We start from the raw sequence: 24493 nt of genomic DNA on the forward strand, positions 1-24493 counted from the left end.
GGAGCTGCGCGGAGCTGGGTAGAAAACCTGCCAGTTCCACCCCAACCAGACTTTTGTCAGCAGTGCTGACCGGAGTCACCAGGGACTCCGTATGCCGGTCGAAAACTGGACACCTGGAAACCCTACCTCTCCCTTAGGGCAGGAAATAGCTTTAGGGCAGGCGGGGCAGCTGGGGAGGCCGCCTCACGCCCCTGGGAAGAAATGGAGGATGGAAAACCCCCCAAATTAGACTTTCCCCACCCATTGCCACCCGGCACTGACCAGCCACGCTAACTGTCCGCAGCCTGAAGTCCGAGCCGTACAAGATGATGAAACACATGGCGGAGTCCAGTTTCCGAGCGTCTTCTGGGTAGCGTTCAAAATCCCGCGAATTCTTCCCTGGGCGGATCTCTTTTATCTCGCGAATGTCAACTAGAGAAGAAAGAGAAGGCCCCGTGACCCTTTCCCCAAAGTCTGTCTTCCACACCCTCAGCCCCAGCCGCTGTCTGGCAGTGTCGGGATTAAGCACGGCCTCGTCACGTAAAACTCGTATGTGGGTCCTGCAGTTGAGCAGGCCTGGGATGGAAGTTTCCATCCCTGCTGTACCCAGCTAAGCATAGCCAGGGACCCTGCAAGCCCAAACTGCAGCTGGGCTTTATCAGCTTTAAGCCATGCCTTGAGTTGGGAAACTACTGCGCGGTAAACAAGTGTGACCTCGGTCTCAGCTCTTTCTGAAAGTGATAAGAATGGCGTTGAGCCAGGTACGTGCACAGCCGGTAAACAACTTAGTAGAAGATCGCTGGGAGTCCCGCCCTTCTGGGAGTCTCTCCAGGCACCTAGACCTCGGAAGGTGCCCTGGGTCCCCCAGCTGGAGCCACGTCCACTGCTGCCGGGTGCGAGGTGGCCAGAACAGAGGCGGGCCGCTCACGTGCCAGGTGTCCGGGGGCGGGGCCACTCATATGCTGATGCCAACAGGCTGGCCTCAGTCTGAGAGGGAGGGTGTAGTAAAGACTGGGACCCAGGCAGAGAGGGAAACTGAGGCAAAGGAACCCCCAGGTAGAAGAGGGAACCGACCTGGGAGTTGAGAGGGCTACAACAGGGACCCAGCCGGAAAGGGAACTCACCTGGGAGCCGAGAGGGCCATAGAGGGAACTCATCCAGAAGCCAAGAGGGCTATGGTGGGGGCCCAAGCTTTTAAGGAGGGAAACCACACAGAAGCTGAGAGGGCTACCGTGGGAACACAGACTTTTAAAGAAGAGGTCAACCCGGGAGCCAAGAGGGCTACAGTGGGGACCCAGATGGAAAGGGGAGTCCACCCAGGAGCTGGAAGGGCCACAGCAGAGACCCAAACAGGGACTAGGGCTCAGCAGGAGATTGGAGGGATGTGACAGAATCCAGGTCCAGCCGACAGTGGGAACACAGGTGAAAGTAAACAGTGGGCCGATTAGCAAAGAAGCCCGGATGGATCCACCCCAGCAGGAGGAGGTGAAAGAGAAAGGCCAGGGTAGGAAACAGGACCCTAGGTCAAGGCCTTGTGAGCTCCCTCCAAACACAAGATGACTTGCTGAGGCAACTGTGGGCAGTGGAAGGGGACCTCGAGGACCTCAAGTTTGAGAACCATGAATGGCCATAGGAGCTTTCTTGCACAAGAGAGCGTCTACACTGGCACGGATACTTTTGCGCAAAGGCCCACGCCAGTGTAGACACTCTCTTACTCAAATACTCTAACGCAAAAACTCTTGCGTTTAGAGTATTTGCGCTAAATCTTGCCAATGTAGACACAGCCTAAGGGTATTTGCTTTGTCATGACACAGCCAGTTTGTGTGGCAACAATTATAAAACTTGAAATTTTTGAATCTCAGTGTTTACTCTGAACTAATTATTCTCTGACCCAGCCCCTTCTGTCTGACCCATCCTGATAATTTCCCTCATTGTGAAATATTCTATCGCTGCAAATTAAGCCAAAGCTTAAAACTTCATGGCTGTGTCTAGACTGGCCAGTTTTTCCGGGAAAATCAGCCGCTTTTCTGGAAAAACTTGCCAGCTGTCTACATTGGCCGCTTGAATTTCTGCAAAAGCACTGACTTCCTACTGTAAGAAATCAGTGCTTTTTGCGGAAATACTATGCTGCTCCCATTCGGGCAAAAGTCCCTTTTGCGCAAAACTTTTGCTCAAAAGGGCCTGTGTAGACAGCTGAAATTTGTTTTGCTCCCATCCAGAACACACCATACGATCCATCGTCTATAGCCAAGCCCTTCAATACAACCGCATCTGCTCTAATCCCGCTGACAGAGACCAGAAGCTTCAGGATCTCTACCAAGCATTTATAAACCTCAACTACCCACCCGGAGAAATAAAAAAGCAAATTGAAAGAGCCAGATGAATACCTAGAAACCATCTACTTCAAGACAGACCCAAGAAAACCAACAATAGAACACCACTTGTCATCACCTACAACCCCCAACTTAAACCTGTCCAACACATTATCAATAAACTACAGCCTATACTGGAACAGGATACCATACTCCAAGAGGCTCTGGGAGACAGACCCATAGTCTCCTATAGACAACCACCTAACCTCAAGATGATTCTTACCAACAACCACAGGACATACCACACTAATACCAACCCTGGTACCTTCCCTTGCAACAAACCCCGTTGCCAGCTTTGTCCACATATTCATTCTGCTGATACCATTATTGGACCTAACCAAGTGAGTTATAAGATCAAGAACACATATTCCTGCGCATCCAGAAATATAATCTATGCTATCATGTGCCGAAAGTGTCCGTCTGCTATGTACATTGGACAAACATCTCAGACACTTCGCCAAAGGATTAATGCCCACAAAACAGATATCAGACAAGATCACAAAGAAAAAACAGTTTCTTGCCATTTCAACCAGAAAGGACACTCTCTCAATGACTTAACCACCTGCATTCTGCTACAAAGACCTTTTACATCTGCACTTGAAAGGGAATCCTCTGAACTGTCATTCATGTTAAAATTCGACACTCTCCAGGAAGGAATGAACAAAGACTCAAACTATCTTACCCATTACCAAGATAGCTTCCCCAATTATCACCTCTAATACCATTAGCTCACAGACATCTAACTCTCCCCACCTCTAATATAATTAATTCACAGACACTTACCTTCCTTCCTCCCCCCCCCCCGCATCCCCCTCCTGTTCTGAAATGTGATTTGTCCTTTTCATATGTGTTCATTTTTTTAATTGTATCCTTTGGTATATATGGTTGTGACTATTTTCTTCCACTACTTGATCTGATGAAGTGGGTCTGGCCCACGAAAGCTCATCATCTAATAAACCATCTTGTTAGTCTTTAAAGTGCTACACAGTCCTGTATTTTGCTTCAGCTACACCAGACTAACACGGCTACATTTCTATCACTGTGCCAATCTAGACGCTCTTTTCTGCAAATGCTTTTAACGGAAAACATTTCCGGAAAATCATGCCAGTCTAGACACTGCCCATGATTGTGGGCTACTGTGAACATTTAAACTGATAAGCACTTTTAAAAAGGCTTCAGAATGAACATTATCCACCCAGACTTTATATTACAACCGAGCTTTGCTAAGCCCATGTATCATAAATCCCTAGGTAGCCAAAGAACAGAGCAGAGGCGCAGAAGCGCAGAAGCAAACCTCCCATAACAAGCCAGGAGGAGAATGGCTCGTGTTTGCAATGCGGCTGTAATTCAAAGACTAAGAGGTTCCTTGAAAGAGCGCTAGGCCAAGGCCAGTAACTCTACTGAGGCCGGGGGAGATTTGCCTGAGTAAAAGCTGAGGCGGGATTCACTCCTGGGCAGGAACCCAGAACAAAGCCTAGTTTAGTCTTGCCACAACCCTCCTCGGCACGTCGCAGACACAGGCTGTGATCACCTGGGCAGAGCGCCAGGCTGGCTTCTGGGAACCCAAGATACCTCTGCCACAGGTACAGTGACCTGCTAACCCCACCCCCGCCCTGCCAAACAGCCTGGGGGTGGGAAGACACCAGGCGAGGGGCAGGAGCCAGGGGGACAGGCTCATGGGGACACTGAGCAATGGGGGGGGGGGACACTGCACAGGGGACTGGTGGGGCAGGAGTCGCAGAGAGCTGATCCCTTCCTGCCCGGCACCTTGGCTCACCATTCGCACCTGGGCTGAGTGGGGGTCAAATGCTACTGATCCTACAGGCACACATGCTGCCTGGTGTCAATGACCCAGGGTGTGTGGGGCAGAGGGGACTGGAGCCCAGGACCAGGGTGGGGACACAGGAGGGAGGGAACTGGGTCTGGGGGCATTGGACAGCTCTGGTCATAGTTCTGTGTCTCTGATCCCTGATGAACCAAGTGCCCCGGGAGGCTGGTAAGGGGACCCCGTGCCAGGGGATAGGACGAAGGAGGCTGAAAGGAGAATCCCTCTGCCAGAGGAACTGGATGGAGGAGGTGCTCAGGGTGGGGGCACTGGGCCCCCGTGGCAGGGGGCGGGGGAAGAAGGCGGATGGGTGGGGCACTGGGCGCCCGTGCCAGGGGGCGGGGGAAGAAGGCGGATGGGTGGGGCACTGGGCCCCAGTGGCAGGGGGTGGGGGAAGAAGGCGGATGGGTGGGGCACTGGGCGCCCGTGCCAGGGGGCGAGGGAAGAAGGCGGATGGGTGGGGCACTGGGCCCCCGTGCCAGGGGGCGGGGGAAGAAGGCGGATGGGTGGGGCACTGGGCGCCCGTGCCAGGGGGCAGGGGAAGAAGGCGGATGGGTGGGGCACTGGGCGCCCGTGCCAGGGGGCGGGGGAAGAAGGCGGATGGGTGGGGCACTGGGCCCCCGTGCCAGGGGGCGGGGGAAGAAGGCGGATGGGTGGGGCACTGGGCCCCCGTGCCAGGGGGCGGGGGAAGAAGGCGGATGGGTGGGGCACTGGGCGCCCGTGCCAGGGGGCGGGGGAAGAAGGCGGATGGGTGGGGCACTGGGCGCCCGTGCCAGGGGGCGGGGGAAGAAGGCGGATGGGTGGGGCACTGGGCGCCCGTGCCAGGGGGCGGGGGAAGAAGGCGGATGGGTGGGGCTGGGTGCCCGTGCCAGGGGGCGGGGGAAGAAGGCGGATGGGTGGGGCACTGGGCCCCCGTGCCAGGGGGCGGGGGAAGAAGGCGGATGGGTGGGGCTGGGTGCCCGTGCCAGGGGGCGGGGGAAGAAGGCGGATGGGTGGGGCACTGGGCCCCCGTGCCAGGGGGCGGGGGACGAAGGCGGATGGGTGGGGCTGGGTGCCCGTGCCAGGGGGCGGGGGAAGAAGGCGGATGGGTGGGGCGCTGGGCGCCCGTGCCAGGGGGCGGGGGAAGAAGGCGGATGGGTGGGGCACTGGGCGCCCGTGCCAGGGGGCGGGGGAAGAAGGCGGATGGGTGGGGCACTGGGCGCCCGTGCCAGGGGGCGGGGGAAGAAGGCGGATGGGTGGGGCACTGGACCCCCGTGCCAGGGGGCGGGGGAAGAAGGCGGATGGGTGGGGCACTGGGCGCCCGTGCCAGGGGGCGGGGGACGAAGGCGGATGGGTGGGGCACTGGGCCCCCGTGCCAGGGGGCGGGGGAAGAAGGCGGATGGGTGGGTGCACGGGGCACCGTGCCGGGGAATGGGCTGGAGGAGGCGGACAGGGGCTGCGGGCATGGGGCACCCCTGCTGCAGGAAGGGAGACGCCAGGCTCCTCGCAGCTCCCTTGGCACCGGCGTCTCTCTCTCTGGCTGGTAAACAGCTCCCCAAGGTCCGGCCTCCGTCGCTAGCAGTCGGGTTACCCTGGTAACACCAGAATGCTGTCAGGAAACGGACAACGTCACCCGCGCCGGCTGCCAAGGCTGATGCTGACAGCCACGCCACGGCCAGGAGGGGCAGCGGGGTCTGCAGGGGCCAGATGCTGGGCTGGGCAGAGCAGCCCCCAGGCCCTGCCCCTGTGGGCAGTGCGAGGGGTCAGGTCAGCCAGACGCTGGCCGTGGGGTAGAGCCCTGCGTAGCCCTCCTGGAGACATGCCAGGGTGTGAGCAGGGCGGTTCCCTCGGATAAACGCCGCGTCCCCGTCTCTGCAGCCCCGTCTGCCTCCCGCTCCCAGACTGAATGGCTGAGCCGCCCATGAAGTAGCTCCTTCCTCCGGCGCCCACATCCTGCCAGCGAGACCTCGATCTGATGTCCCGCTGCCGTCAGGCTGGATGCCCGAGTGGGGAGAGCAGGAAGCCCGAGGCCCAGGCGGAGCGCAGGGGAAGAGGGAGGGAGAGGGGGCGCTGGCTGGAGTCAGTGCTCGCCATCTCTTGGGGCTCAGGGCCGGTTTGCCTCTCCCACAGGTATCGGTAACTCCCCAGCAAAGGGGGGGTGCTCCTCTGAGCTTCAGCCAATTTCCTGCCCTGCCAGCTCCCCTCCAAGATCTCCAGACGGGCCCCTTCCTACAGAATGCTCCTGGAGGAGGTGGGGGGGGGTGACAGCAGGGGAGCTCTGGGGGGGCTACCCTGGGGCACCCCCTTTCCCCGGATGCCCGAGTGGGGAGAGCAGGAAGCCCGAGGCCCAGGTGGAGCGCGGGGGAAGAGGGAGTGAGAGGGAGCGGTTGCGCTGCACTGCAGCTTTTGCGCTGGCTTAACCCCCAGGGCTCCCCTGAAGCCAAGGCCTGACGCTGATCAGCCCCGCAGAGGAGCCAGCTAGGCCTCTGCAAGGCAACAGGCAAGAAGCCTCTCAAAAGCAGAATGCGCAGCTCTCCAGCCTCCCTTTGCCGGGCTATGCTGAGCTTGTCCGAGCTGGCAGGCCCCCGCGCCCGGGGTCCCTGGCCCAGTTCTAACAACTCCTGGAACCGGGTTTGATCCATGGACTGATGGTTGTAGGCACCCGGTCCCAGCTTGGACTGATCTCTCGCCGGACTGCCCAGTCAAACTGAGCTGGGGGGACGTGGGAATGGGGTGTGATGCCTCCGCGTCTGCAGTTCAGGGAGCCCTGGTGTTAGCCACTTTAAATTGTGCCCCACACGTGCCTGGGAGCCCAGCTCTCCCCTGCCAGGCCCGAGGCCAACAGACCCTTTCTGTAGGTCAGAAGGCAAAACGGTCTTTGTGCCATGGAGACTCGGCAGCGACGGCTACGGATGGACTGCGGTAGCTCTTTAGTGCCCAGGGATCGCCTCACCCACTGCTGAAATGCAGCCAGCTCTGGTGAGGCGCCCACAATGCACGGGGCCGCAGCACGCGCGCAAGGAGAATTCCACACAATGGGACTTGCACCGGCGCCAGCGGACTGTTGATTCCTGAGCTGGCTTGTGCCCGGGACACCCAGGTTACCGCCGCCTGCCGCTTGCAGAAAGGATCTGTGATGGGCACCTCTGCTCTGACAGGCAGCACCTTGCACCAAGGAACTGGGGGCGTCACGGACGCCAAGAGGAGAGCGCCCCCTACTGCGTCACCCCAGGGCCGTGCTGGGTCGCTGGGGTCAGTATGACTCACAGGGAGGGAGCCCCCAATGCATTGCCCCTTCCTGCCACGCGGTGCCCTTGGACACAGCACCGTCTTCTCTGCTGAGAGCGTCACCCGCCCCCTTCCTGCCACACAGGGATTTCACAGAGCGTGGCCCTCCCCTCCCTTCCCTTCCCTCTGCCTCCAGCTGCCCCCTTATCTCCACACAGGCCACCTTTGGACAGGGAAGTCGCTGGCTCTCTGGCGAATCAGGGTCCCTGAAACCTGTGGGAGCAGAGAGCCCTGCGAGTCCGTCCTTGACATGCCCTGCCCGCGCGGAGGGGGTGAGGAGTCTCGTCCACTCGCCCAGCTTCCCCCCTGGCATGTGCTGTCCAGCTCCATAGCTCCAATTTCCTCCCTCTGTTTCCTCTCCTCTGCCTTGCCCAGCCTGGTCCCTCTGTCCCGGACACCCTGCTTCTCCCTCCTTTCCTCTCTCGGCATTTCTCCCTCGGTGCTCTGCCCAGGGCCGGGGGAAATTGCTGCGTTCACATCCGTGGGGCAGGAAGCCTCGTGTTCGTCTGCAGAGCGGGTACAGCACGGCCAGGGGCACAGCAGCTCCGCCCCGCTTCTCCTCCCTGCCTTGATGGACCCCTCCGGGGCTGAGGGGAGAGACCAGTCCCCACGCTCTGGTCAGGTCTTGCCTGTGGACGAGGCTGCTGCGAAAGGGGCCAAGGAGTGTCGGTGGGACAGGGGCTTTGCAGTGTGCTTCGACGGGACTGAGACCAGCCACCCCATTCACACAGGCCAAGGACCAGCCACCACTGCTGGTGACATCTTTCAATCCGAATGGGGTCCTAGCAATGAAAGGTCCTGTGCCCCTTTATCGATCCCCGGGACACCAGGTCCACCCTGGCTTTCCTCACTTGGTTACTCAGACCTGCTGTCCCATAGCCCTCTTCACACTGCTGTCCCACCCACAAGCCATCCCCTTCCACCTCCGGAGGAGTGGGAGGGCTTCCTGGACATCCATGTCGCTCCTGAATTGGCCAGAGGGGTCAACATCTTTCTGAGAGGCTCTGACTGGGCGCGGCCTCCCCACTCGGCCTCAGCCTTCCCCCATCATGGAGACATGGGCACTGGGGCTGTCATTTCCAGTGTGGCTAGACACAGAAATAGACACTTGGGTAGATACCAGAAATAGCAGCGGCACCACAGCTGCAGGGACAGGCTGGCTGTGGTGAGTACAGAGGGTTTCAGGCAGGATTGTACACGCGGGGGCTTGTCCTTCCTGCTGCCCATGCGGCTGCTCTGTTGGTATTTTGTCAGCAACGCTAATGCAGGCCTGTGGACCTGAGCTGGAAATGCCACCTCTACCAACGACGGAGACATATCCCAGGCCACTCCAGGCTCTAGGGGAGTTAGTGATGGAGCTGGGCTCGGAATTGCAGAGCTCGCGGCTGGGGGAATACCAAGCCAGCATGCAGAAATGCAAGGCAGCGTCCCGTCCTGTCCTGCTGGCCTCCAGAGCAGGAGCCAGCAGTGCAGTGAGAAATGAAGTCTGCAGCTTGCTGCCCTCGCTCTGTGCTTTTCCTCTCTGAGGAGACATTCAGACAGCCATTTCCCGGACTCTATTCTGGGACGGTTCAGGAAACGGCCGAACACAAAGAGCAGGGCTTAGGGGAAAGGACAGGCTTGGTGTACAGAGGGCACACGTGGAATACAGGCCGTTATGAAAAGGACTGAAATCAACCCTGCTTCCCCCGATTTCTCCTGGGGGCGGGGAGAGGGAGAGACAAAAGAATCCTGTGGGACAGAGGTTACTCATGTCGGGCAATGCATAGAAGGCCTTCACAGGTTGTGCGATGAAAGAACCAGAGCCGAGAAGGCTGGAAGAGAATAGGCTTGATCAGTGAAGTCGGGAGTGGGAAAAAGACCTTCGATGGGGAGGGGCGAAGACCCTCCACTGCGCTTTTAGCTGTAAGGAAGAGGAAAGGAACCCCTCCCCCAATAATCCTGGCCCAGAAAGAGCAGCAAAGAACATGCAGAAAACGTGCAGCCCGTGAGGAATGACCAGGTCTAACTAGCACACGGGCCAAAGTTAATCTCCGGTGGGTGGGTCAGTGGCTCTTCAAATCACCTCCCACCCCCTTAGTACACCATCCCGAGGCCTATAGGGCCCAGGCCTGTCCCCAAATCCCCTGGCCCTCCCCGTTCTGAGCTCTGTTAATCCTCGGTCCAGCCCGGCCAGAACAACCCCTGCCTGCGGCACACCAGGGCCCACCATGGGCAAGGGCCGAACCGGAGCGCCCCTGTCCGCAGCGGGCCCTGCGAGGCTGGAGCAACCCCCTGCCTGCGGCGAGCAGGGAGCTAATTGCTCCAGCCGCCACCGGTTAACCCGTTAACCTTTCACGTCCCCAGTCCCTGTGCAGGATGCGGCCTCCAACCCGCTTTCTCTGCGCTATGCTCCATGGGAACGGCATATCTCCCGGCTCCTCTCCCTTGCCTGCTCTCTACTGAGGAATGCGCCTATGGGCCAATCTGAGCTCCTCTGGGAATTGATGGCGTCTGTCCAAAGGTGGCAATTTAACCCCCCAAGACCTAACCACAGGGCTGTTCTCTCTCAGTGCCCTCTTATTATCCTCTCTCGCTCCAGGCCCAGCCCATGTGCCGGTAGGGTGGGGCTTCCCAGCTGGGATCTTTCTCAGCCAACGCGCAGGCGCTCACAGAGAGCAGGAATAATGGACGTGGGGTCGGATCTCAGCACTGTCCTCAGGGACTGGCAGCCTGACAGACCAGGTGGCCTTATGGGTGGGCGGCTGCCCCAGGCGCAGTGGTCAGGGGGTGTCAGTGGTTAATTTGTGCTGGGACTTGCCAAGGTTCAGCGTTGGCACCTCTAGGCTTGGCGGTTCAGAGCCCCAACCCCCACTCTCCGGGCTTGTCTAAACTACCGCCCTCTTTCGAAAGAGGGATGTAAATTAGACAGATCGAAATTGCAAATGAGGCCAGGATTTGAATGTCCTGTGCTTCATTTGCATAATGGCAGACGCACGTTCTTCCGGAAAAAAAAAAAACCTTTTTGAAAGATCCTATACTCCTGGGCTATAGATGAATATCGCCGCGCCTCGTTTGCATACCTAATGAACTGCCATTTTTGCGCAAGGGATTTTTGCACAAGAAGGAGCAATCTACACTGCTACTTCTTGCACAAAAACCCCTCTCTTGCGCAAGAGCTGATCTGCCAGAAAATAAGTGGCAGAATGGCTCTTGCAGAAGGAGGTTGTTTTGCGCAAAACGGCGGCTCTTTAGGTATGCAAATGAGATGGGGTGGTATTCATCACCACACCTCATTTGCATATCTTGTGCAAGAATGAGTAGTCTAGACGTACAGGAGTATAGGATCTTTCGAAAAGTGGTTTTTGTTTTTTCGAAAGAACCGCAACTACATGGCGGTTTCACTTTCAAAATACTCGTTTTCGAAAGAACGTACGGCCGCCATTATGCAAATGAAGCGCAGGAAATTGAAATCCTGGCTTCATTTGCAATTTCAATCTGTCTAATTCACATCCCTCTTTCGAAAGAGGGCTGTAGTCTAGACATAGCCTCCGGCCGCCCAGCTCTGAGGTCAGCACCGCCGCCGCCGCCAGCAGCAGTGCAGACATAAGGGCGTCATGGTGGGGTACTGGCACCCTTACTTCTGACCTGCTGCTGGCAGTGGTGCTGCCTTCAGAGCGGGGCACCCGACCAGCAGCCGCTGCTTTCCAGTTGGTCAGCTGGGGTGGGCCTGGGTGCAAGTGTGTGGAAGGGAGCTCAGGGAAATGGGTGGAGGCAGTGGGGCCATGCGGTGATGGGAAGCCCAGGATGGCAGAAGGAGACAGAGCAATGGCTCGGGAGGTAGCAGGGGCCAGGGGCCCCAAAATCCTAGTTTGCTCAGGGCACCATTTTCCCTAAGGCTGGCACTGTGACGTCCATTGACTCTGCCAGCATGGCAACATTCCTCATACCACAGCATATCGACACAGCTCCACCTGCGCTAACTCACCTTTCCGCCACCAACAGGAGATCAGGAGCTTGTTGGGGCTGAGGCCACATCAACCACGGACTTGTAGCACCCTGCTCACCCAGGTGGATAACTACAAGAGTGAGCAAAGAAGACGGGTGGGCTTTCGGTTCAGGCACTGGAACTCTGGCAGTCCAGGCTCAATTCCCTGCCCTGCCACAGAATTACGGTGTGACCATGGGTGTGTCACTTAATCTCTTTGTGCCTCAGTTCCCCGTCTGATGTTCCATAGACAGGAAAACAGTGTTGGGCCAGCAGTGTGATTGCATGTCGGTTTGGTCACTGGGCAGGGGGTTTATAAGGGAAGACTGAAAAATTAAATACACTTGGCTTGGCCAAAGGACCATGAAGGGGGACAGTGTTAATCACCCAGGAGAACAAGGTCATGGACATGAAGCAAGAGCAAGTGTTCAGGATGGACCAAGAACACGAGAAAAATTAACCACAGTATGATTTTATAATTTCACCTAGGTCGCAGAGAATGGTTTTTAACCATGAGATCTATTAACCATGGATCTGTGAACATAAGAACGGCCGTACTGGATCAGACCAAAGGTCCGTCTAGCCCAGTGTCCTGTCTGCTGACAGTGGCCAATGCCAGATGCCCCAGAGGGAGAACAGACCAGGAAATCATCACATGAACCCTCTCCTGTCACCCATTTCCAGACACACAGAGGCTGGGGACACCATTCCTACCCATCGTGGCTTACAGCTATTGATGGACCTAACCTCCATGAATCTATCTAGCTCTTTGTTAAAGTCCTAGTCTTCACAAATTCCTCTGGCAAGGAGTTCCACAGGTTGATTGTGTGCTGAGTGAAGAAACACTTCCTTTGTTTGTTTGTTAAAGTCCTGATCTTCGCAACATCTGTGAGAGTCAGAACATTTGCTGGTGGCCTGTAGAGAGCTGGTCACCTGATGCTGGTCCCTCCTGCTGGTTTCCAGCTGCTACGTTACAGAAAAGAACGCGAAAAATGTTCCTTTCTCATCAGCGTTGGCTGCAGTTGCCACAGGGATGCTGGGCAATTGAGAGTGGGAGGAGAGACGGCTTCCAGGACCATGAATGGTGAGTGAAGTGTCCTCATAATTGTGAACGGAAGGGGGGCTGCCCAGGAGGGAATCCCTCTGTTAAGATGCAGCCTGGGATGTTTGTGGGACAGTGGATTAGGCTGTCGAGGAAGGGGTGAAAGCCCTGTCTTTTGAGGCACCGTGGACTAGACTGGACCGGCCATCTACATACCCAAATGCGTCTCTGCTCTCTCTCTCTCGTCTCTGATTCTGGGCCTGTTGCTGGCATCGTGGGTCCTGTCTCTGCGGGGTATAGGCTGGTGTGGCTCACGGCTTGTAAATTCCACTCTGCCTCGCCCCTCTAGTCTCGTCGCATCCCGGCTCACAGCCTGGCCTTCTAGCAGGGCAGGCGGAGGCAGCCCCAGCGAGCAGGAAGAGAGGTCAGAGGCCATGGGGTGACACTGGGACAAGGGAGAGCAAGAAAGCCCGGGGCAGAAAGCCCCCCATCTCCTGGACCCTGAGCACGTGTCAGGCTGAGAAGGATCTGCCCAGAGGGGCCAGAGTCCCAGTATCACTTCAGAAGAGCCCTCGAGACGCGCAGTCGCTGCGGCTGAAGGAAAACGACGCGGGGGCCTTTGTCTGACAAAGCATGTGAGAAACAACCAGCGCTACGTGGCAAGAGGCAGCCCGCGCCGGGTAAGCAGGAAACGGGTCATTTCCCAGGGAATTTCCAGTCTGCTCCAGCTGGGCTTGTGACACAGCAGCAGGTAGGGGCCTGGCAGGGGTCAGGAATGGGCTTCTCTCCGTGCTGCTGTCTTAGAGCCACGGTCCCGACACACAACGTCCCCGCCTGACGCGGCTCTTGTGTCCTGGGGGGCTTGCACCAGTGTCCGCGCCTTTGTGTGTGTCTCCCTGACTGGGGACCCGCCCGTGTGCACCTGGGGCCTGGGTGTGTACGTGTCTGGAGGGAGGAGAGGAAGTCGGGAGCCTCGTCGTGCTCACTAGCCGTTCAGAGGTCCTGGCTCAGGGCCAGGGGAGGCGTGGCCAACTTCGGCTTGTGAGCCACGTGTAGTGCGGCTGAGGGGGCTAACGTGCTGCCTGGGCCGAAGTGAGGCTCGGGCTAATGTGCAGCGTGGCCTCAAGGGGGGCTATCAGACTGAGGAGGGGAGCTCCGGGCTTTTGCCCTGCAGTGGAGTGGAGGGGTGTGACGGCGCGTTGGGGTTTTCCCGTCTCCTGCATCCCCGGAGTGGCACGAACAGACTCCACCAGCCAGTAGAATAGAGGGAGTTGATTGCTTCTCCAGGATACAGCACAGCACAGATGGAATCTGGTTACAGGAACTGGGGCTAGGATGCCTCAGCCCCCCTTGAGATGGGGGAGACTGGCCCCCTAAATTCCAGCCCCTTCCCTAGGCTGTATCCTCCATGCTCCCAGACAGAAACTAAAACTCTCTTCCAGCCCTGCCCCCCAGCCAGGGCAGCATTCCACCTTCCTTTGTTTCTCTCCCTGCGGGGTAGCTGGTCGGACAGGTTGAGAGACCCTTGCCTAGTGACTCATCCCCTGTCCTGCTGGGCCGTGCTACAGACAGCAGCCAGTGGGGGTCACCCACAGCCCCAGCATAGCAATCAGCAAGATACCAAAACTACGTCACACGGGGCACACACACACACGCACGCCCGTGGGTGCACACACACAGACACCCCCACCCCTCTTACCCTCAGCAGGACCTCCCAAGCCAGCTGCTCCTCTGCATGGAGAGGCAGCGGCCAACAGCTGGGAGCACTGGGTTAGCCCAGGAGGGAGAGGCAACAGTATCCCTACAGTCTCCCTGCAGCTCCCAGCTGTTGGCTGCTGCCACTCCCCATGGCAGCTCCCAGCTTGCCGGCTCCAATGCTGCTGTGCAATGTAACCCCCACACCTAGCGTGGGTCGCTGTCCCATGGAGGGGCACTTAGACTGCCTACAGCAAGAGACGGGGCGGATATAGGGCAGGGCGAGTGGGGCGGCCGCCCCGGGCCCCGCGCTTCAAGAAGCCCCGCGCATGCGCCGTGTCAAAGGGGGGGCCCCGCAAAATCCTCATCTGCCCCGGCAAGAGATAAGAACAAGGGAGCTCGACAGCCTAAGATGGGAGCCAGCTGGCTTTTAGCGTAAGCAGTGGTGGCTCCTGCACTAAGCTCCAGAGCTCTCCGGTTCAAATCCGCCCCATGGTAGTTACACAAGGAGGGGACCTGGTGGCACCATGTAAAAGCACGGGACCAGCACACCCAGGCAAAAATCAGCGTGTATGATCCCTTATGCCCCACCCACATGTCATCCCCAGCTTGCTCCCAGGACGGGGAAGGCACGGCTGCTGGACCTGGGGGCGTCAGCAGGAGCGGGGCTGAAGCCCCACGCCCCAGCAGGCGGCTCCCACAGGCCTGGCTCTGACTTGCTCTATGAGGTTCAGATGGTCAGTATGTTGGCCACACCCGCTCTAGCCAGTGGGGCTGGGTCACTCTGGGCTGTCCCAGCCTGTCTGTTTCCTTGGGAAGGACAACGGCTTCAGCGGGTTCCACCGACATCTGGAGACCCGAGGTGGGAGGAGGAATTGGAGCTGCCCGGAAGGGCGGGAAGAGAGCGTCCCGTCCAGCAGTTTAGTCATCATGCGCCTGGCCTGGTGGGGAGAGGATCGGTGAATCACACGTGGCAGATGTGAGTCATGTTGCTTCACGCACGACTGGAAAGCATCGGATCTGAAGTGACCTCTGCAAACGCAGAAGGAGCTTCTCGGGGACCGTCTTCCCAGGGGGCGAATGGGCAGAGGAGAGGGGAAAGGGAAGCTAGAGAAGGGGGCAAGAGGAATACAAAGGACGAGCACCATGCTGGGCCCCAACCCGGGCTCGGCTGCTCACACCTCTCCCTCCACTGACGCAGAACTCCTCCGGAACGAGCCATTTCAAAGCCTCTTTTGTTCACTCTCAGGCTCCTGCTGAGCCTGGCTCCCGCGGGGTCACTGCTCACGCCGGAGCCCGCAGCAAACTCCCTGACACTAAACACAACCGGGAGTGCTCGAGCGAGACTGGCTGAAAACAAGACACGCTGCTCAGGATGTCGGAAACTCGATGGCCCCTGCCCTCAGCAGACAATGCGGCCCTTCATGCTGCAGGCGCCTCTCTTGTGATCCTATTCCGCACGCCTGCAAGCCCAACGGGCATCTCTTTTGAGCTGCCTCCTCCTAGCAGAGACCACCTGGGAAGTGGGACTCCTCCCACACGCAGGCCAGGCAAGGCGACTTCCCAGCACAGGGCAGCGACGTCCCACGTTCCCTTTCGGTGCCACGCAGCAAAGCTCCAAGCCAGAACTAACACGTGGGAGGGGGTCATGTTAAGGGACAAGCTGCAGAGGCATCTGCCGACGGTGAGGGTACCAGAGATGTGGAAGTCCCTCCCCACGAATGTACGGGCGGGGTTCTGGCAGACGCGCTCCCGACTTTAGAGAGGGGAAGAGGTGGGTGGAGATCGGCGAGAGAGGGAGTGAGCGAGGAGGGCAGGGAACGAGATGGTCTTTCAGCAGTTTAAACCAAACCCCATCTTCCCCGTGGGAAAGTCCTAGGGGATTTCATAGGCCTGGAACCATGGTGGCAGGTTGGTTCAGCTAGCTGTGCCTCCCCAGGCAGCCTGGCATAGCCCGATACACACCCCACCCCAGGGTCCTGTCTGCCTGCTTCATTTCCTCCTTCTTCTTCGGTGGTGAGGAGATTCCAGGGCCCAGGGCGGGGGGCTGCACCTCCTGCCCAGCACTGCCGTTGGGATGGTCCAGCCATGCTGCCCACCCAGGACTCCAGGGCTGGGCACTCTACAGCCACACCGCCTGCCTGGTGTGCTGGTCCTGGAGATGCTCTGGCCATGCTACCCACTGGGTACATTAGGGCTGGGAGCACGTATGTGTGTGTGTGGGGGGGGGGGTCTCTGGGCTCCAAGGGGGAAGGGGAGCATCAGGGCCTCAGGAAGAGGAGGAGAGGCCGGGGAGAGAGCTTCCCCCAATGGCTCAGTCACCCACCACCCATGCATGGAACCAAGCGGGTTCTAAAAATGTAACTGGATACCGTTGACATGAGTCTAAAATGCTACAGGACTGATGATTCTCACTTTTCGATGCATGTTTGGAGCCGTCCTATGACATTCAACTGGAGTAGTGTGTCCGTCCAGTTCTGGGCACCACATTTCAGGAAGGACGTGGAGAAATGGGAGAAGGTCCAGGGAAGAGCAACAAAAATGATGAAAGGTCTAGAGAACATGAGCTATGAGGGAAGGCTGAAAGAATTGGGTTTGTTTAGTTTAGAAAAGAGAAGTCTGGGAGGGGACACAAGAGCAGTTTTCAGGTATCTAAAAGGGTGTCACAAGGAGGAGGGAGAAAAACTGTTCTCCTTGGCCTCTGAGGACAGGACAAGAAGCAATGGGCTTAAACTGCAGCAAGGGAGGTTTAGGTTGGACATTAGGAAAAACTTCCTCGCTGTCAAGGTGGTGACACACTGGAATAAGTTGCCCAGGGAGGTTGTGGAATCCCCATCTCTGGAGATATTTAAGAGCAGGTTAGACAGACATCTGTCAGGGATGATCTAGATGGTGCTTGGTCCTGGGGACTGGACTCAAGGTCCCTTCCAGTTCTAGGATTCTATGGGTGCGTCTAGACTACATGTCTCCGTCGACGGAGCCATGTAGTTGAGTTTACTCAGCAAAGGGAAATGAAGCGGTGATTTAAATAATCGCCGCTTTATTTACATCAAAATGGCCGCCGCGCTGTGCCGATCAGCTGATTTTCGGCACAGTGCGGCAGTCTAGACGGGGATCTGCCGTCATCAGATCCTGTAAGCCTTGTCACAAGGTTTACCGGAGTGGTCGACAAAGGCTTCCCTTGTCGACCGCGCCGCATCTAGACTGCCGCTCTGTGCCGGATCAGCTGATTGTTGGCGCAGTGCGGCGGCCATTTTTATTTTAATGAAGCGGGGATTATTTAAATCCTCGCTTCATAGACTATGCCAAGCAAACTACTTTACATGGCTCTGTTGACGGAGCCATGTAGTCTAGTCGTACCCCTAGGGATGGTGATTTTACCACCTCCCTAGGGACCCATCCCAGTGCTTCCCCACCCTACTAGGGAAATAGTTTTTCCTAATATCCTACCTAGCCCTCCCCCACTGCAACTTCAGACTATTGCTCCTTGTTCTGCCATCTGCCACCACTGAGAACAGCCTCTCTCCATCCTCTTTGGAACCTCCCTTCCGGAAGCTGAAGGCTGCTCTCAAATCCCCCCTCACTTTTCGCTTCTGCAGACTAAATAAGCCCAAATCCTTTAGTCTCTCCTCATAGGTCATGTGCTCCAGCCCCCTCATCATTTTGGTTTCTCTCTGCTGGACCCTCTCCAATGTGTCCACATCCTTTCTGTAGTGGGGGGGCCCAGAACTGGACACAATACTCCAGATGTGGCCTCTCCAGTGCAGAATAAAGGGGAACAATCACTTCTCTAGATCTGTTGGCAATGCTCCTCCTAATGCACCCTAATATGCCATTAGCCTTCTTGGCTACAAGGGCGCCCTGTTGATTCACATCCAGCTTCTCATCCGCTGTAATCCCCAGGTCCTTTTTTGTTGAACTGCTACTTAGCCTGTTAGTCCCCAGCCTGTAACAACGCTTGAGATTCTTCCCATCCCAAGTGCAGGACTCTGCGCTTGTCTTTGTTGAATCCTTGGTTAATTAATAGTGAATGAAAAACAATGAGACTGGGAGAGGCAGGTGGGAAGGACACCACACACCTCAAAAATGTTTCAGTCCCAGTTCTGTGAGGAAGGCTTGGAGTGAGCACGTGTGATATTTTTGCTGCCTGTTCGCACTCCATAAGAGGGCTCTGTTTGAGCACATGGTTGATCAAACTTCTGTCCCGCCCAAGACACGCGCTGGACGTGACAACATGCGGCTAATGCCAGTGCTGAGGTTTACTATTCCAGTGCAGCTAGAATCCAGCCTTTGACTTTTCTACCTCTTGTCTGCTCGTTCTAATCTGTGTGCATGCACTTCCTGCTTTGCTGTGGCGTCTGCTCCTGCGCTTGTCCTTTCCCGCCGGAGTGAAGCACTGATGCAGTTATTTGTAATCTGCCCAAATCCTGCTTTTATTTCTGAATCCCAGATCGTTAGAAAAGAGCACCACGTGCATGAGGCCGAGAGAGGCTTAGAAACATAGAGCACTTGGAGTTGGACTGTTACCAAATGGTCTTGAAGATGTGGGCAAACAGCATGTTGAATTAGTCACATTCACTGATCGCTTCAAAGGCACCTGTGAGGATTAGTCAATGATAAACGGGGACATTCAAGCTTTGCCTTGACGTCAGGATCCAGCCCGTACAGAAGGTTTCTTGGTTTCTACCACTTAGGATTTTATGACTCAGACACCTGGGGACAGTCTACGATTTTTCCTTTAAAATTTGTTGAGTTTTTGTGCCCCGGATACCTGATCCCAGCTCCTTTGGCCTGGGGCTTCCTCTGACACCCAGCCCCACCACTACTAGAGCTTAATTGAAGAGGTCCTTCAAAACGCTAGGAACTGAGTCATCCGGGGTCACCGGCCCTCCACGCTCACAACACATGGTTGCTGAGAGTTTATTTGTTTAGCCCCATCTGAAGATCTTTGTGCTGCTCACACTGAGTCACCGAGTTGCCACGCTATGGAGTCAATGCAGAGGGAGAACGGAGAGGGCATGAAACGGTGGCTTGTTTGCCTTCTGGCTCGGATGAGCTGTCGGTGCGTGGCGTGTGTCCGAGGGAGACAGCCTAACCAATACCCTACGTGAGCTCTCAGTTACACTCAAGGAAACAGGGAGACGTACAAGATGATTTTTCCCGCACGAGACCCTCCAGAGGACTCTGGTGGTTTTGTGCAGCGTTTGTGGCTCAAGCTGTATCTGAAGTCAGACACGACAATCGCTTTAGCGTGAATCAAATGAGCATTTTGTTAATTCGTAACAAGCCCTCAGGGAACACTGGGTTTGCTCTCCCTTTTACTTTCTTTACCTTTAGCTTTTATTGTTGGGAATCCCAAATCTACCAGCTTGGTGCTACTGTCATTGCCCATTGCGTGCTGTACACAAGGGGAGGGCGAAGGGGGCTGTTCCCCAGGGTCCCCAGCACTTCAAAGGGGCAGTGGCTGGAGCCTTAGGCCCTTTCGGTCACCCCTGTGGCGTGCTGCAGAGCCCTGGGCAACACACTCTGGATGGCACTGGATGTGGGGTGGCCCAGGTGGCACTGAGGGACGGCTGCTCTGGCCCTGCCCCTACAGCCTGAGGCCCCTCCCCTACCATGGAGCTGCCCCTTCTACTTTACTCAGGGGGCCGACAAGTCTGTGGGCTTGCCTGGTTGTATATCTCCCACAGTGTCTGATCCAGGGAGGTTATAATTTTGCTACAATCCCTAGGGGTATGTCTACACTACCCTCCTAATTTGAACTAGGAGGGTAATGTAGGCATACCGCACTTGCAAATGAAGCCCGGGATTTGAATTTCCCGGGCTTCATTTGCATAAGCCGGGCGCCGCCATTTTTAAATCCCGGCTCGTTCGAATCTCGTGCCGCGCGGCTACACGCGGCTCGGACTAGGTAGTTCGAACTAGGCTTCCTAGTCCGAACTACCGTTACTCCTCGTGGAATGAGGGTCCCATGGGAATTCTGTGGCAAAGCAGGGGCTCAAATTCAGGCCTCAGAAGTATCAGGCTAACGTCTTAACTGCTGGACCATCCTTGTTCATGGCAGAGCCACCTGCAGATCACAGATCCGAATCACAGGACTGCAAGGGACCTTGAGAGCTCATCTAGTCCAGTGCCCGGCACTCAAGGCAGGACTAAGTATTATTCTAGACCAATGTTTCTCAACCTAGTTACCATTGTGGGCTGTATTATGTGGGCAGCATCCAGTACTGCCTGTAAGGTCCTGAGGATGTTACATGGGCCACAGCTGTGTGCTGATTGGAACTACGAAGCTGGACCACCCCGACAGGTGTTTGTCTAACCTGCTCTTAAAAATCTTCAGGGATGGGGATTCCACAACCTCCCTAGGCAATTTATTCCAGTGTTTAATCACTCTTACAGTGAGGAAGTTTTTCCTAATATCCAACCTAAACCTCCCTTGCTGCAGTTTAAGCTCATTGCTTTTTGTCCTATCCTCAGAGGTTAACAAGAACCATTTTTCTCCCTCTTCTTATGTTCCTGAAAACTCCTAAACAAACCCATTTTTTCAATCTTCCCTCATAGTGAATGTTTTCTAGACCTTTCAACATTTTTGTTGCTCTTCTCTGGCCTTTTTTTTTTTTTTTTCCCCAGTTTGGTCAACTTTTTCCTAAAATGTGGTGCTCAGAACTGGACACAATACTTCAGCAGAGGCCAAATCAGCATGGAGTTGAGTGGAAGAGTTACTTCTTGTAGCTTGCTTTCAACACTCCTGCTAATACATTCCATAATGACGCTTGCTTTTTTGCAAACTGTTACACTGTTGATGTTGTCTAATACGTTTCACAGAAATGATCAAGGAGTGACGTGTTGGCTTATGAAGAAACAGTAAGAGAAACAACATGATAACTGAAGAGGAGGTAATTCAGTCCAGAAACATATGAGAAGTGTAAACTCTAAGGAGAGGAAATATTCAGCATAATTAAAGGGGTGTATCTAGGAGCAACGAGATGGAATTTAGAAAGGGAAATTGAGCTTGAAAGGCTGTACTACTTCAGATCAAAGGTCCATCTAGCCCAGTGTCCTGTCTTCCAACAGCGGATAATGCCAGATGCCCCAGAGGGAGTGAACAAAACAGGGATCAAGTGATCCCTCCCGTCACCTACTCTCAGCCCAGGCACACGGAGGCTGGGGACACCCATTGATGGACCTAACCTCCGTGCCTTCACAACATCCTATGGCAAGGAATTCCACAGGTTAGCTGGGTGGTGTTACTTCCCTTTGTTTGTTTTAACCTGCCGCCTATTCATTTTATTTGGCGGCCCTTAGTTGTCATGTTAGGAGAAAGAGTAAATAACACTTCTTTATCTACCTTCTCCACACCAATCAAGATTTTATAGGCCTCTATCATATCTCCCCCGAGTTATCTCTTTTCCAAGCTGATAAGTTCCAGTTTTATTAATCTCTCATGCGGAAGCTATTCTGGGACTGGGACATATTGTTTGCACTGTTGCCAACTCTCATGATGTTCTCACAAGTCTCACAATATTTGGTGGCTTTCTTAAAGCTCCTGTAGGCATATGCTGATGTGAGACTCCCAGCTTTTATTTTTAAAAATAAGCAAGTTTCTAGCCCTCTTGGCTGTGGAGAAAGGCTTGAAATTCTGATCCATGTATCCCCTGATGGGTCAAACCCCAGAAAACAAAGCAAAAGAACAATCCTTTTCTAAAATGTCATGATTTTGAAGCCAATCTCGTGATTTTTTGGAGCTTGACTCATAAGTTTTGAACTTAGCTGGGGTTGAAAACACTGGGTTTGTGTCGCAGAATTAAGAAAACTCCTTAAATACCAGATCAAACCTCCTCCCAGGGCCAGTGTTTGGCTGTGGAACAGATTCTCCAGCTCCAGCCCTTGTGTCCTTTAAAACTAGACAAAATTCTGTCTGGACCTGCCTAAGAGCAAGGGAAACAGACTAGCACTGCAGTGTGGATCAGTTAAGGCTGATGTGCACACAACACCCCTACCACAGACCCACCAAGACAAGGATATGGAAAGCTTAGCCACCTAGCAGTACACATGTATCCTCTTCTCATCCACCCAGACACACAAATGGCTCAACCATCGTACGCTTCTGATCACAAACTGGAAATTTAACTCTGCCCCTTCGTGGCAGTGGGAGGAGGGAAGTTTGGGAAAGGAAGTGCTAGAAATCCCAATGGGGCACAGTTAAGGATATTATGTTTCTTATTAAATGTATGTACAATGCCCAGCATGATTATGCTTCAATATCAGATCGGGTCTCTAGATCCTCTTAATAATAATTATAATTATAATCTTTATAAGACTAAATAATTAGACACGCAAGGCGTGAATAAACAGAGCCAGATGCATTTCTTTTTTTGTGCCCAGAGCGCTGTATGCACACAGTATGATACCATTCACAATTTCCTGGAAACCAACATCTGCACTGGATTTTCAGAGATCATGTCAGAAATATGTCTCCGACTCCCCCCTATGTTGTCTCAAGGGTCCTAGCTATTCAAACATCTAGGAATCCAACTCCAGCTGTAAACATCCCTTTCTCTTCTAATGGGATCTAGTCCATTACACGAGTGCTTTGAATATGTGCATTATATGGCTTACAAATGGGGGTACTGCTGGAGCAGCCATTGTAAAAGGCCTGGCCTGCTGCTTTTATCAACACTAAAAGAACCAGAGAGCTTCCTTTATCCATTAGGAGGAAACCTCAATGCAAAGCAGACAGAAGTAATTGCTCTGACCAGAATTCTCTTCTCCCTGGGCTCCGCGGATGATAAGAAAAATCTTGCCGCCCCAGCCTGGGAGCTCCACACTTGCAGACTTTGGGTAAAAATGAGGATGCTGGTGGTGAGTTAGGCTGCACCTCCCCTCTGCACGGGAAGGGGGGGTGACCCGCATCCTCTCCATGCGGAGGGAGTTCTCACTGAAAAAAAAATGATACATTTCCTCCCAGTTCAGTGAAGTTAAAACACATCTTTATTTTCCCTCCCCAGGTGTCCCTATTTGTAGATGTCAAAAGTCTGCAGGCATGTAAGGGCTAGTACTAATTAGCAATCCACTCCTCACTGCTAACAGGAAAAATGGTTACAAAATGCTTCCTGAAAATGTAAGTCCACAAAACCCACTGACTCCCTTCTCTAGCCTAGCTGTGACCTTCTCCGCACATTCCGCAGGCCCGTTCCACGTAACCTTCTGTGCCTCGACTGAAACCGCCTGCTCTTAAAGAGACTGTCAGCTGGTTTAGGCCCAGCCAGGGCTGCTGATGGAGGGAGGGGTGTGTGTAGAAGAGGCAGTTTTTCTGGGGCCCATTGATTTAAAAGGGTCCCAAGCAGAAGCAGCAGCTGGGAGTCCTGGGCCCTTTAAATGTCCATGTTGAGGGCTGGGGTGGAGGGGGGCGCTAACCCCCCAGCCCCGCTCCTTCTGCCCAAGGCACTGCTCCTTCAGGGAGACCCGGAATCGAGTCCCCCCCTTGCCCAGGGGCGGGTGAAATCTGTCACTAGCCCTGGGCCCTGCTTTCTGGGTTTGTATAAAAAAAGTGCTCACAACACCACGTGGCTAGGAACGCGATTGTGAATTCACTGAAAAGCAGATTTTGGTGTGTTTTTTAGACTATATAAGCATCGCACTCGTAATCCAAAGCACAATAGCACTGGGCTATTGCGAGGCCCACCAAGTGAAACTGACTAGAAACACAAGTGAAATGGACTAGCCGAGTTTCGCTGCTCCAACCTACTGAAACAGACAACCTAGATGTGAAAAACTCTTCCTGGTTGAGCAGGCTACCCTGGTGGTTCTGCAGCTTCTTAATTCGGCGGGCTGTTGGATAAGACAAGCTGAATGGGAAAGTTTCTAAATCAGTCAGCGTCCTGCCGAACAACCCAACCCTTCACGCTTGATTCTCAACAGCTGCCTCCTGTGACCTGCTGGGCTGGGTCCCACAGACCACATTTTGAGAACAACTACTCTACAATGTGACTAGCTCTGTGTGTGTGTGTGTGTTAATTTACATGCATGATTTTAATCTGCCCAGTGTCCTGTTAACCAAACCAGCCTTTTGGAGACATTCTCCCACCACATCCTGCGAGACTGTTTCCAAGCAGAGATTCTAACCTGCCCTATTTTTAGCCAGGGTTTCACTCTCCCCCTCCTCCACCCCCATGCTACCTCATCAGGAAAAAAAAAAGAAAGAAAGAAGAAAACCCTCTTGCTCCAGTGTACTTCAGAAGAGTTAAAAGCTGCTTCAGAGCCTTTGAGGGTTTGGTCACGAAGCCTCGCTGGGGTTAACTCTTGGCTCTGTAGTCCCCTGGCCGGGCTGTCGTGACCCGTTCTTT

At 55.0% G+C, this 24493-nt stretch overlaps 1 protein-coding gene across 2 annotated transcripts in view; it reads right to left on the reverse strand.

The window, feature by feature from the left end:
- Positions 1-24493, reverse strand: part of LOC102461099 (1-phosphatidylinositol 4,5-bisphosphate phosphodiesterase gamma-1-like) — an 88041-nt gene that overhangs the window by 49520 nt on the left and 14028 nt on the right. For both annotated transcript variants that reach the window (XM_075919990.2, XM_075919991.2), the window contains exon 3: positions 262-411. In XM_075919990.2, coding sequence (XP_075776105.2) covers positions 262-411 — 150 coding nt within the window. The remainder of the gene's footprint in view (positions 1-261; positions 412-24493) is intronic.

Source organism: Pelodiscus sinensis, chromosome 2 (assembly GCF_052426305.1).
Source record: "Pelodiscus sinensis isolate ZL-2025 chromosome 2, ASM5242630v1, whole genome shotgun sequence".
In the NCBI taxonomy this organism is placed as follows: domain Eukaryota; kingdom Metazoa; phylum Chordata; order Testudines; family Trionychidae; genus Pelodiscus; species Pelodiscus sinensis.